The 12909-nt window shown below is 41.0% G+C and overlaps 1 protein-coding gene across 7 annotated transcripts in view; it reads right to left on the bottom strand.

Annotated features, from left to right (window-relative positions):
- The window catches only part of Mtus1 (microtubule associated scaffold protein 1), a 180835-nt gene that overhangs the window by 20835 nt on the left and 147091 nt on the right, over positions 1 to 12909 (bottom strand). For 6 of the 7 annotated variants that reach the window (XM_004637230.2, XM_023721987.1, XM_004637231.2 and 3 more), the window contains one exon: positions 8486 to 8552. In XM_004637230.2, coding sequence (XP_004637287.1) covers positions 8486 to 8552 — 67 coding nt within the window. Of the gene's footprint in view, positions 1 to 8485; positions 8553 to 9551; positions 9649 to 12909 lie in introns of those variants that run through there. The other variant, XM_023721989.1, reaches the window with a different exon arrangement.

The following is a 12909-nucleotide window of genomic DNA, read 5'->3' as shown; positions in this document are numbered from 1 at the left end:
TACTGTATCTTTGACTTACAATTTATTTAAAAGACATTGTATGATATCTTCTCCTAGTATTAGAAACTTTAAAAAGTATATTTCCATTTTCTGTTGACTTTAAAAAAAAACAGAGGTTGGTACCTATGTTGTTTGCTTATTATTTCTTGCCTGTATCTTGTAATATGAGAAACTACTTTGGCAGTAACAATACACAATGTACTAACCATTGTTACTCTCCTAAAATCTTGTTTTGAGATTTTGTACCACTGTTTTTATTTTTTTCTTTCTTTAAAATAAAAATAACTGATGTCAAAATTTAAAAAAAATGAGGATTGAGGTAATAAAAAAAACAAACAAACAAGTTCAATGTTAATAAAAAGGTGATTCTGAGTCAGGTACTAACTGGTGTGCCTCTCCTTCTCCCTGATGAATCATTTTGAGGCATGAAGCCCAAACAGCTGGTAAAAATCCCTGGTATGCATAAAATTTAGAAGCCTCATTTATAGGAACAGGACTCAATTCTCATAGTTGGAGCTATCTGGTATTACTCAAATCATGCCTATTTGATTTTTATATGGTTTTTAGCATAACAGGAAGAACATTTAGGCAGCTATCGTGGAGTCAAAGTGTACTCCCAGGAGCACCTGTGGCAGAACCACTTGGTTGATCATTAAAGTGCAGTTGTCTGGGCTCCCTCCCCAGCCACTGAGTCAGAAGGGCTCCATTCTCATGCTTTCTAATGGGTGTGAGAACCAGAGCCTGCACTTGAGCTGGGTCTATTTCATTGCACAATAAAGCTTGAAAGCCATTTTTCTAGACCAATGGCACTAGGTTAGGAAAATCAAAAAGTCAACAGTCTGGAGTTAGGACAAAGAAATAAATAATATGCTTTTAAAAACAGATACCACTGGTAATATGTTTCATCCTTGCATAAGAGAAATGGGTCTTTTAGTTATATATACAGCCAGTAAGAGTACAATTTTAGGAGAGACATGGTTGGGAAAAGAATAAACTAAGTTTGAAGTAGCTAACAACTCCATCTGAAGCAACTCAGCAAGGGCCAGCCAGATAGCTCAGCAGACTAAAGCGCCTGCTTAAGCAAAGCACAGCGGCCAGGGTTCAATCCCCAGCATGCCGTGCCAGCCCTACTTCCAGAGTATGCTGAGACAGCGATTGAGACTGGGTGTGGGGGCGTGGGCCTGTAATCCTAGCACTTGGGAGGCTGAAAATAGGAAGATCACAGGTCTGATCTATGTAGTAAGACCCTGTACTAAATACATTAAAAAATAATAATAATAAATAACTCAGCAAGATAAAGAACTCTGTAGTTCTGTTTGGGTATATTACTGGTCATTGATGTATTGATGTAGAAAATCACTTCTGGAATTTTGTAATTCCAAAGTGACTTACCTATAAAGAATTTTAAAAGTTACTTTAAATATACAGCCTTGTTAAACCAAAATTATAGCCCACATGGGAACAATGAAAGAATTAACACATTCCATAAGGTGTGAGGTAGTCTGATGCTCATAGGCACTGAGTCTTTTATATACATACATATATATATATATTTTTTTTTGTAAGTCTTGATTATAAGACTTAAAAATTATTTTTGACAAGTCACTTTTTTAGAAGATAACAAGACATTCTTATTTATTTATTTTTAAATTATTTATTTATTTATTTTATTTCATTTATTTTTTTTGTGTGTGTCGCCAGCTCAGCCCACCAGGGGGCGGGGCTGGCTGGCATGTGGTGCTGGGGGATTGAACCGCGGTCCCTGGGCTTTGCTTAGCTTGTTCTAAGTAGGTGCTTTAGACCACTGAGCCATCTCACCAGCCCGACATTCTTATTTAATAATAATATACTTTTAAACTTTATTTTTTAAAAATTTGGTTTTTTGAGACAGGCTGGTCTTGGAACTCATGATGTAGCACAGTCTGGTCTTGAACTTACTGTGATCCTCCTGCCTCAGCCTCCCAAGTGCTGCGATTATAGGTGTGTGCCACCATGCCTGGTGTTGAACTTCTTGAACTCTTGATTAGAGAAAGAGACTCAAAAGAGGTTATCAGTGAAAACTAGTATGTATTTCAAATGATTTCCAACATTTTAAAAAATTACATAGGGCTGAAGAGATAGCTCAGTGGTCTAAAGCGCCTGCTTAGGCAAAGCACAGGGACAGCAGTTCACACTACATGCCACATAAGCTCCCCACCCCCCCGGGGCAGGCTGAACTTGTCACACACACACACACATACACACACAAAAAGTTACATAAAGCTTTCTCTCTGTTTTCATTGACAGGCATTTGGAAAGCTGGTCATCCTAGGGTTCTTATCCCAGATCTTTGCTTTTCAGGTTTCTTTGACCTTAAAAAAACTTAATTTTTCTCTTTTCCTTTTCCTTGTCCTTTCTCCTTCTTCCTCCCTCCCCTCTCTATTTCTTTCATACTAGAGATTGAATCCACAGCTTTTGTACTACACCATATCTCCAGTCTATTTCTTTTTTAACTTTGAAACTAGGTCTAAGTTGCCAAGTTGTACAGGCTGAGCTCAAATCTTCCTGCTTGGGCTCTCAGAGTGCTGGAATTACAGGCACAATATTCTTTTCATAAAATGCAAAAGCTTGTTAGTAATGTACAGGCACCCAATAAATGTTACTTCCATACTCATCTTAATGTTCACACCCAGAGGGCAGAATGTTAGTCTTTTACATTTTATGGGAATTTCAAGCATTTTTGTGAGTTTCAGGTTAAAAAACCATTTGCCTCGTCAAATAAAAACAATCAGGACTAATGTATAAAATGATATGAGAGTCAACTGTCAGTTATTATGGCTACAAACTAATTTTGAATACAAAATACCTCTATCTTTTTAAATTTAGATAACAAACGTGATTCTGGGGATTAAAGTAGTAAAAAGCAACCCCAAAAGATCATGATGGTCCCTTATATGACCCTTGAGGTAAAATAACACAGCTACTCCTTGAAAGGCAAAACATTAATAGTGGATACAGATCATTAATTTTAACTGTAAACTCTATCAAAGCCTGACACTTTCAACGTGATCTGCTGATTAAATGGGATTATCAGACATACATCTATAATAGAATTCAGTTTATCTTCATTATTATTCATTCCTAAAGAAATGTTATTAAAATAGTTCCTAGGAAAACATATGCATATATAACCCATTAAGTATTAGTGTATTATGAGGAGAAAATTCCCTTTCTCTGGCTCGCATCCTTAGCAGCAAAAGCTATTCAGTTGCTATAGCTTAAGCACCAGACACCTGCAGGCAGACGGCAGGAGAGGTACAGAAATGAAGGAGACTCTCAGTTTGCCTTTGAAAACCTCACAGTTCTAGATGGCAAGAGGAAGTCTATAAAAAAATAACCATAAAAATAAAGCCTGAAGTTTGTACAAATACCTAGAAGGGCATAAGAGGAGGCAAAATTGATTTGCTTAAAAGATTTGGTCAAAACTCAACTGAAGACAAGATAGTTTGGCCAAGATTTTAAATAAGCAAATGATGAGTGTGAGATGCTAGAAGGGAAGTAGAAAGAGGGGGAGCACGTCAGACAGGACAACATATGCAAAAGGGGTGGAGAGAGGGAGGGATGCGCCCAGGCCTGGAACCTGGGAGGAAAAAGGAGAAGTCAGGTTGAAAGATTACGGCCATTCAGAGCAGTGTTGCCCTCTAATATGTCTAGACTTTTCTGCAAAGTCAGACAATTAGTTACATTTCTAAAAAATGTCTAGTAGAGGACACATTAGATTAGTACAGTCCTGGGAGCATGCGGGGAAGAGGAAGGCAGGCCTGGAGGCAAGGTGATGTATTGTGTGTCCACTGTGGTGTCTTGTAAGTAAAGAAATTATGAGGCTTAAATTAGAACAGTAGCAGCCAGATGCTGGAGAAGGCTGGATTCTGGGTAATACTGTGAACACAGAGGGACGTGCACGTAGAGGTTGGAGGAAAGGGTGCATGATTCAGTAGCTGGCTCTGGTAGTCTTAACGCTGTCACCATAGAAGCTGAGGATAGATTCCGAGAAATAGGCCGGAATGAGAAGACACTGCAGAGCATTCAGGAAACACGGGGCTGTGTGGCTCGATGGTCAAACCACATAGCATAGCTCTGCTGGACGTAGCCCTGTATATAGCCCAGGAAGGAGAGGACTAGGACAGCACACCCGGAAGTCCTCCTCATTCGGGTCAGTGATTGCAAACCTGTTAGAGATCAAGCGCCCAAACTGCAACTAAGACTAAAATTCCACCTCAACACTGAGCTTTTAGTGTAGGAAAAACAACTCTACATTAACATCTTTTGTCTTAAAAGAAAAATATAACTCACATGCCAAAGGTTCCCCGTCACTGACCTCTGTACTAAGAAGGTCAAGTCATGCTACGGGGAACGGATGAGGAATCAGTGGATAGCAGTATTACTGGACAGCAGTCTGCACCTCCGTCACACAGACTTCCCCATAGTCATGAAGCCTGAGCGTAATGCAGGCCATAAGGCAAGGAGAGAAGCACTAGACTGCCCAGTAACTTCGAAAAGATCAGATCAAAGACATATAGCAATGTAAGTGCATCTCAAAACACCACAATGGCTGTGCTGGGCCTGGTGGTGCACACCTGTTACCCTAGCACTGAGGCAGGAGGATTGGTGCAAGTTTCAGAGCAGTGTGGGGGACACACACACGCTAAAGTAGTCAAACACAAAACAAACATAATGTATACTTCCATCTATATGAAACTGTAGAATAGGCAAAACTAACCTATGGCAGTAAAAATCAGATCAGTGTTTGCTGCTGGGGGGATAAAGAGGAACCAAAGGACCATAGGGAGTTTTCTGCTCAGAGAAACATGCTATTTCTTGCTAAGGGTGAAGGTACTATGAGTATATGTGTTTTTCACAAATGATAGAATAAGAATCGCACTGTGTGTAAATTATATCTTAGTTTAAATCATCAGAGCATAAAGTTGTATACATTCACATAAATAAAGACAAAGGACTATGTAAATAAGTTGTATCTGACTAGTGGAACTATGAGCTATTCTTGATTAAAATTTTTCTTTTCATACATTGTTTTTAAATAAAAAGGATCTTTACAACTTCAAATGCCAATACACATTTATCAATTACCCATGAAAATGGAGGACATATACTTTTGCCCCAGAAGCAAGCAGGAAAGAATCTCTGCATTAAGGACTTTACTATCTGGAGACAAGGGAGACAAAAGATCTGTAAACACACCAGGTTAAAATAGCAAGAGAGGACTGGACCAAGGGGAGTGTGGTGGTTTTGTTTTTAGGAGACTGAAAGGGTTGTTTTAAAAGGTTTTGCAGAAGCAAGCAGTGAAGTGCTCCGGGGGTGTGTGGCTCAGCAGGCAGAAGCATACAGACGGTTCTGCCATGAGCTGGCTTAATGGGTAGGGGACATGCTCATCCTGAAAATGACTGTCAGTGCACAGTGAGGATGAAGAGTGGACCTGAGAGTCGAAAGGGCAGAAGTACAGACTTTGGGTTTCACAATGCCTGCATGTATTACTATCTTTCATTCTTGGGAATATTTTGTAGTTTGAGAACCCTGCCCCCATACTGGGAAGGTAAAGAAAAATTATCCAATGGGACAGTGACATTAGTGACCCTGCATCATTCTTCTGGAAGGAAAAGTAGACACTGTGACAGTGGGGGTAGGGATGGCGATGATAAAGTGATGGGAATTCTCTCTGCTTGAGTCCGAGACAGGCCGGGTCCTGTGTCACTGCTTCTTATGTATTACTATTCTACTCAGGCTCTGCAATGATTCAGCAAAACACATATAGACTTCATATCACTAACAAAGAAACTGGAGTCAAAAAATTTAGGTTACCAGTAACTAGGAATGGGTGGGTAAAAGCTTAAAGACTATCAACTCCGTATACTAAACTCTCCTATACTATGAAAGGACGGATCAGATCTCACTTCCTTTTGTGTCTGAAGAGTCTGCCTGAGGGATTTCTAATATTTCGTTTAATGAATATTCCTTCTCGTATTATATCTTATGCCCTCACAAAACAAAAAAAGTGGTTAATTACTATACTATAAAACTGCATATATCTTAATGCCCATTACCCAACAGCAGTTAACACTTGGTCTTAGGTGCTTTACAATTACCTCGTGTGATTCTTACAACCACCCTTGGGGCAGGAAATTATTACTGATATAGTAGAGAAAATAAAATTGGGACAAAGACATACAGCATGACTTGCTCTAGGTCACCCAGCTACTAGGGCATTGAGCCAGGATGCTGTGACAATGCAATCCTGAGCACTTCACTGTTTCAAGTTTTTAAAATTAGAGTTTTGAACTCTGCTATGAAGACCTATCTCTTTCTCTCTCAGTCCTGCTAAAAATTACAATCCAGCTGGAAGCCCTGATACACATTCTTCCTAGGCAGTCTCATCACAAGCATTAAAGGATTTCTTTTCTACCTCCATAGTGCCAAACTCTTAACAAAATGCTTTAAGCTATTACTTGAGAAATGCTGTCTTATTCAACAGCACAATGACACAGTCCCTGAGTACAGTTCAGGAGGCACAGCAATATGAACAGGCCACCATTGTGTCCTGACACTTAGCAGCAGGAAAAGCACACCAGGACACAGTCCCCTTTATCACAGATAGAAGATGAGAGTGAGTACAAACTGGCGGTTATTTCCTGACAGGCTGCATGCCTAACTGGAGGTGCTGAGTACCTGGGTCCCAATTTAAATTGCTTAACTGTGTCATCCACTGAAAGGTAAAAGAGGATCCCCCATTCAAGCAGACTGAATGAGCCCAGTGTTCCGTTCTGGTTCTGGCCCTCCCTTGGAGAGAGGCTGAAATGTGAAACACTATGTAGGCTCATCCCTACCTCTACTGGAGTGTAATAAACTCCAAAACACACAAAAGGCCCCTTTCCTAATCTTCTGACTCTGTATTCATTACAATATTTAAAACACAGACAAAAACAAAGTAAGTTGGTCATTGGGGCAGCCAAAGGGGCAGCAGTGAAGCCAAGTCACAGGCAGGAAGCCTCCTGTCTCTGAGGACTGGGCTGCTTGCTCCTCACACCTGGTTTCCTCATACTGTTTTACTAGTTGTCTGAAGTTTTGTCTGTCTTAAAATTACTTTTCCATATGGTGCTTTTAATTTCCAGAGCCTAAAATAACATGAGGAATGCTATCTTGCCTAGGTATTCAGAGGAATTCAGACAGTGAACCAAGAGTTTGGCTTTGCTTCTCATTAGAAGGCAAAGGAGATGACAAATAGAGAAAGGGCTGACACCACATGCAATGGTGCCCTTTGATCTTTGCCCTGGTTGGGCCAGGGTTGGTGGTAAAGTAAGACTGCCCCAATCTAGCAAGTTAGATTGGCAATGCTTAACACATTCCTTCCAGCTGGTGGTAGAAGTGGTATAGTTCTGCATGGGACAGTCACTGGTTTAAGCCACCCAAGAGTGACACATACAAATTCAAGTCCCATCATGAATGTGTTAAACTCTGGTTTTGTCCATAGAAAAACAGTTTTTTTCAGAACCGGGGATTGAACTCGGGTCCTTGCGCTTGCCAGGGAAGTGCTTATTCCACTGAGCCATCTCCCTGCCCCTGGCAAATTATTTTCAAATTGGATGAACATAACATGCTTTTCTGTTACCTTTGCATGCACTACTTATGCTCTTGCCTATGCACACCTTCAGTGGAAGTGGCCAGCAAGCATGGAAAACTGCAAAGAACAGGAAAGCAGCCTTGGGACAAACAACTTCTGGCCTGGCTGGGGCTGGACTGAGGAGCCGCTGTAGACCAGAGGGCCCCACAGCAGTCACTCCAGCACAGCAGTAGGGGGACCTTCTCTGTCCTGCAGCAGCACGTCAATGGCAGATAAGAATTGAGACAGTCCAGCCTATGAAGAGAAACACTAGTGTCTCAGACATATGCCGTCCTGTGGCGCTGGGTGCTCGTTCACCTTCAGCCCCATCCTAGTTCATAGATGAGCACAGAATATGCCTTTTTAAGATAGTGCTGTAACAGTGTCCTTTAAACTTTATATTCACTCCTCACAAACCATCCCTGGGAAGGATAATGTAATTACTGCTATCAGAGAGGGAATTTTCTCAATGCTCTTTAAGTTGAAAAATGGTTCAGAAAACAAAATGATGGAATTATTTAACAGGAATTTACGTAATGACAAAAAAAAAATCATTCTGCCACTCTGTCTTCAGCAAGAGACATGCTTTGGTCATCAGAGGCTCTGCTAGGCTTAGTGAGATCAGTGCCAGGAATTCTGTGAACTTGAAGTCAAGCTGCCAAGATTCAAAAGAAATGTTGATAGTTAAGTGTTTGCAGAGATACCAGATAGCAAGCAAGAACAGCTGCCATCTGTTACTCCAGCCTTGATGCAGACCAGAAAACAAAATTTTCCAGTTTTTCCCTTGCCCCATAAAACTTATCACCACCAACCCCCAAAACAAAAAGCTCTTACCTAGCTCTCCCCGGAGGTTCACAAGTTCTTGAGATAGGGTTTTGTGTTGTTTCAGCGTTTCTTCCCGCTGCGGAAAACACACATCGAGTTACTAATGTTTTCAAGAGGGTCGCTTTTCAGTCAGACACATTTGTTATCACCAGGAAAACGAGACCCAGAATCAAGAAGCCAAGATATGAATCATTTAGGCCAACACCATTTGTGTTGTTGAAAAACACAGATGCTTCTTAGTTGTGAAGGAAATCCATGTTTCGAAAGTCTATTTTTTCAGGTCCTTATGAAACTTTCCTTTGAGAAACTGAATGGCTCATTGAAAACTATTTGCTTTGAGCCAGAGCTTTGCTGCTGATCCCCAGTACCTTTCAACTAATGCATACTGTACTTACGATGAAATGCATTCTCCTCCTCCAAGGGCAGTAGAGGCCTAATCGGTCTAAGATAAATATTTAATGTTCTAAACATAGGCACTTACGTATACTTTGCCCTATAATCACAGATAATAAAGTTTTGCTACAAGACCAATTCTTAACTTCTAAAAGAAAGACAAAAATGTTTGTTACAAAGCTATGGCAAAAAAAAAAAAAGTCTCTTAAGGAAGAAAAATGAATTGATTTCTCTAGCTGCTCACAGTTTTCAAGGATTTACAGTTAGGTAAATGTTAGAAAAATGAAACAAAAGAATCTAGGCAGCTATTTCAATATTTAAAAAGCAACCATCAACCTTATAAGAGAGAATCATTTTCAACTTACCAACAACCCCCAGTACACATCCACACACACTCATACAAATACAGCAGTTACACAGAGTTCTTCCGAGCTAGATTCCCTAGCACCAGGGCATAACTAAGGCAGCCACAGAATTTTACAGCTCTAGAAATGCCCTCACTGGGATGGCCCCAGATGTAGCTCCCACTGCACCCCGATCACAGATTGCAGAGATCATAAGATTCATCTGCCTTTGCTGCAAGAGTTGCTTGTCATTCAAAGCATTTCCCGGATTCCAGACACCCTCTGCCGAAGTCCCTGACATTCTTCCAGAAAAGCACTATAAACAAAAAACTAATTACCCTTGTTGCTGCACATGGAGGATAGATGCACATTTTGCTGCTGGGGCAGCCCATTTTCCAGCTTCTGTCTCCAACTCCCCACCCCCTGCACTGTCCAAGAAGTGTACAGGTGGCTGTGCCACCCACCAGGCGGGTCTGCCTACATTCAAAGCTCCACCAGGAGGAGCGCCATTGGCCCTTGGTGGCCTTGCTGCACGTCCTGCAGGTTACCGTAAGCCTCAGACTCTTCTCTCCCCACAGAAGCTGATACTGCAGCTTCTGCCTTTGGCACAGGCAGCCTGCGATTACTTAAAGCAATAGCCCTTCATTTATGAAAAACGAGAGCCAGACGTTAGACTGATCGATTGCCACTTACTTAAATATCAACGGGGACAATGGAAACAAAAACTGACCCTCTCTGCATAGATAATGGAAGTATTTTTAGATTTGTGAGCCTTTTTACTCCCTCCTCTAATTGAGGTCATTAGATTATCACACTTACTAGTGGAAAAGAGAAAGTTGCTCTTCTAAAGCCATATACTAAATGAGGTTATAAACTAAGTGAAGGACAATGAAAAGGGGTGTATTGTGATTTAGAAATTTAAGGGACATTATCAAATGAATGATATTCCCCCCAATATTTAATTTGGTTGCTTAGAATGTCGTCCACTGATTTAAAAAAAAACTTAGAAGCACTGATTTGAGCATTAGAGGTTGTAGATATCTTACTGCCTACTTTGTGCTAGTCTCTTACTAGTAGCGGAAGATTAAAACACAAGCATTTTTTCTTTTTAAATTTGATACAGGGTCTTGCTACACAGCTCAGACTTGTACTGATCCTGCTGTCTCAGCCTCCCCAGTGCTGGGACTACAGGCATGCGCCACCACAGCATGCAGTACTGGGGATTGAACCCGAGTCTTCGCACTTGCCAGGCAAACAGTGAGACCACTGAGCTACCTCCACAGCCCAACACAAGCATTTCTGCATGAAGAAGTAACAGCTATTAAAATTTATTCAATATTTTTACCATCAAGTACATTTAGGTCTTAATGATAGCCTAAATGCTTCATTTGTAAACACATGGCATTAAGTTGTTCTGAATCACAAATCTGTGCGCTAAAGTTTTAAAAATAATAAGTAGGACTGGGGTTATAACTCTGAGTAGAGCACTTCCTAACATGGACAAAGCACTGGGTTCAATCCCCAATGTCAGAAGAGAAAAAAAAAAAAAAAGTCACTGGGTTTCTAATGTAAAAAAAAATTTAGGACAATCAGCCTGGGTAATAATGAAAGAAAAATATACTGATCATGTCCTTCCCTCTTAATTTTGTAAATTTAAACCTTAATAATGTAGTTCAGATAGCAGCAGCATGGTTTATTAGTAAAGTGACAGAAGAGCCAGAATATGGCTTATTAAACCTCAATAAGGAGTCCTGATACACATTCGGTGAACTTGCCTCAAGTTCTCTAACAGCAACCATGCAGTTAGCAGAAGAACTGCAGGAGAATTAAATTACCTTTCAAATGCATAGAAACTAAAAAGAAAAAATTGAAAATTATGGATGGCATCATTTCCAAGGACAATTTTATAAAAGCCATTATGTTTCATGACAAACATAACCAGGTGCCATTTGTGCTCTTCAAGGGGGCTTGGGAGAAGAGGCCTCTCCCCACTGCGCTGCACACAATCATCCAGTCCTCCCTATTTCAGAAGCATTTTACATACTCTGCTCGCACAGCAAGAGGAGAGCCCTGTGGTCACCTCTCCTTGCTGGTCTCAAAAGCCTGTGAGGAAGTCAGCCAGTTCTCCCTTCATAACGCATCTTGAATCCACTGTACTTGCTCTCTTAGCCGCCACTCTCGCCATGATCCTCACCAACTCAGTCCCAGGCAAAGAACAGCATCTCTTCACCTTTCAGAGGGCTCCCACCTTATCATTCCATATTCTTTGTGCATATAAATTCCCTTACTCAAAAAAAAACCTCTCATTAAGTGAATGAAAAACCAGAAAACAACTAGAGCTCAGTGATAAGAGTGTGTGTTTAACAGACTTGAGGCTCTGGGTTCGAATCCCTGCACCACAAAGAGTCATCACAGATCTGTGTCACCCAGCTCTGTTCAGACTCCCAGCCTCTTTTCTGTGCAAGTTGCAAGCATCATGCCTGTCCCACAGCTCCGTCAATGCTACATCCCTGGATGCCCCATTTTCTTTACCTGACCCATCATATAAACCTTCCTGAAATACTAAATGTCAGTCACAGACACCATTCCCCTTCCCTAAATGTCTAGGAAGCACATTTGTCCTGGATTGGTGGGCAAGCTATTACTCTGTATCAACTAAGCATTTTTCATGGTATATGCTATAAAAAATATGTAAGAAACTTAAGATATGGCCACCATTTTCAAGACGCTATGGTGGGACTGAAATGTTCAGTTCTTAGGTCATCGAACAGATAACTTCCTTTGAGAGGAAGCAGTACAGGGCTTTCAATATGATTCTTAAGTGAAATGCTGACCACCGAAGCCATATCCTCATAGACATATGCTAAGTATTTCTGCCTGCCTTTCTTGTTAGCTTGCCCTTTAAATGTACTTATCATTTACTTGTAAATAAAATATATTTTGTCAGTGAGATACTGATACACCGTTTCTTCTTATTCAGATACTCCTAGATTAGGCTTTCTGTCTTAGTTGATAAACACTTTCTAGACCAGATAACAAGTTTATTTGATTCTCTGCATTGTAACATGCAGGATTCCATACCCACAGTATGAGAAAAGAGAAAGGTAGAAAGACATTTCTTTATTCAGGCATTAAACAGATGAAGTAATCCAAGAAAGACATGGATTCACTATAATAGGGGTCACCAGGATGCAGCACTTGGCCGCTGGCTGCCGTCCCATAAGATGGTGTGGATGTGGCTATGCCTACTCTCCTCCCCATATGATGACTCTGTCCGCGTGGCCACTGTCTGCAGTCTGAGCCAGTTTTACTTAGACAGTTAATGGCATTCAAAAATTCAGCTTGGATTACGTGCTACTCTAGGGTTTGTTTTTTGTTTTTTGTTTTTTTTTTTTTTTTGGAAGGGTCTACTGGGTGTCCAGGGTCTCCTTGCTAGATCAGACTCATAGTGATCCACCTGTTTACAACTTCCCAAGAGCTGAGATTACAGGCATGCGCCATCATGCCCAGTTTCAATTGCCACCTCAGCGCGCCCCAGGGGCAGGGCCTGCACAGCAGGTCTGGGGATCAAACCCCTGGCCCCTGCACCTGCTTGCAGATGCTTTAATCCATTGAGCTATTTGGCCAGCCTGCTACTCTAGTTTGGATTCCATTTACAAAAAAAAAAAAAGTCTTGGAGACACTCTGAACAGTGAA

Source organism: Octodon degus, unplaced genomic scaffold (genome assembly GCF_000260255.1).
Source record: "Octodon degus isolate 3935 unplaced genomic scaffold, OctDeg1.0 scaffold00088, whole genome shotgun sequence".
Classification (NCBI taxonomy): Eukaryota; Metazoa; Chordata; class Mammalia; order Rodentia; family Octodontidae; genus Octodon; species Octodon degus.
Note: the sequence above shows the minus strand (reverse complement) of the source record. Positions and strands in the feature narration are given on the sequence as shown.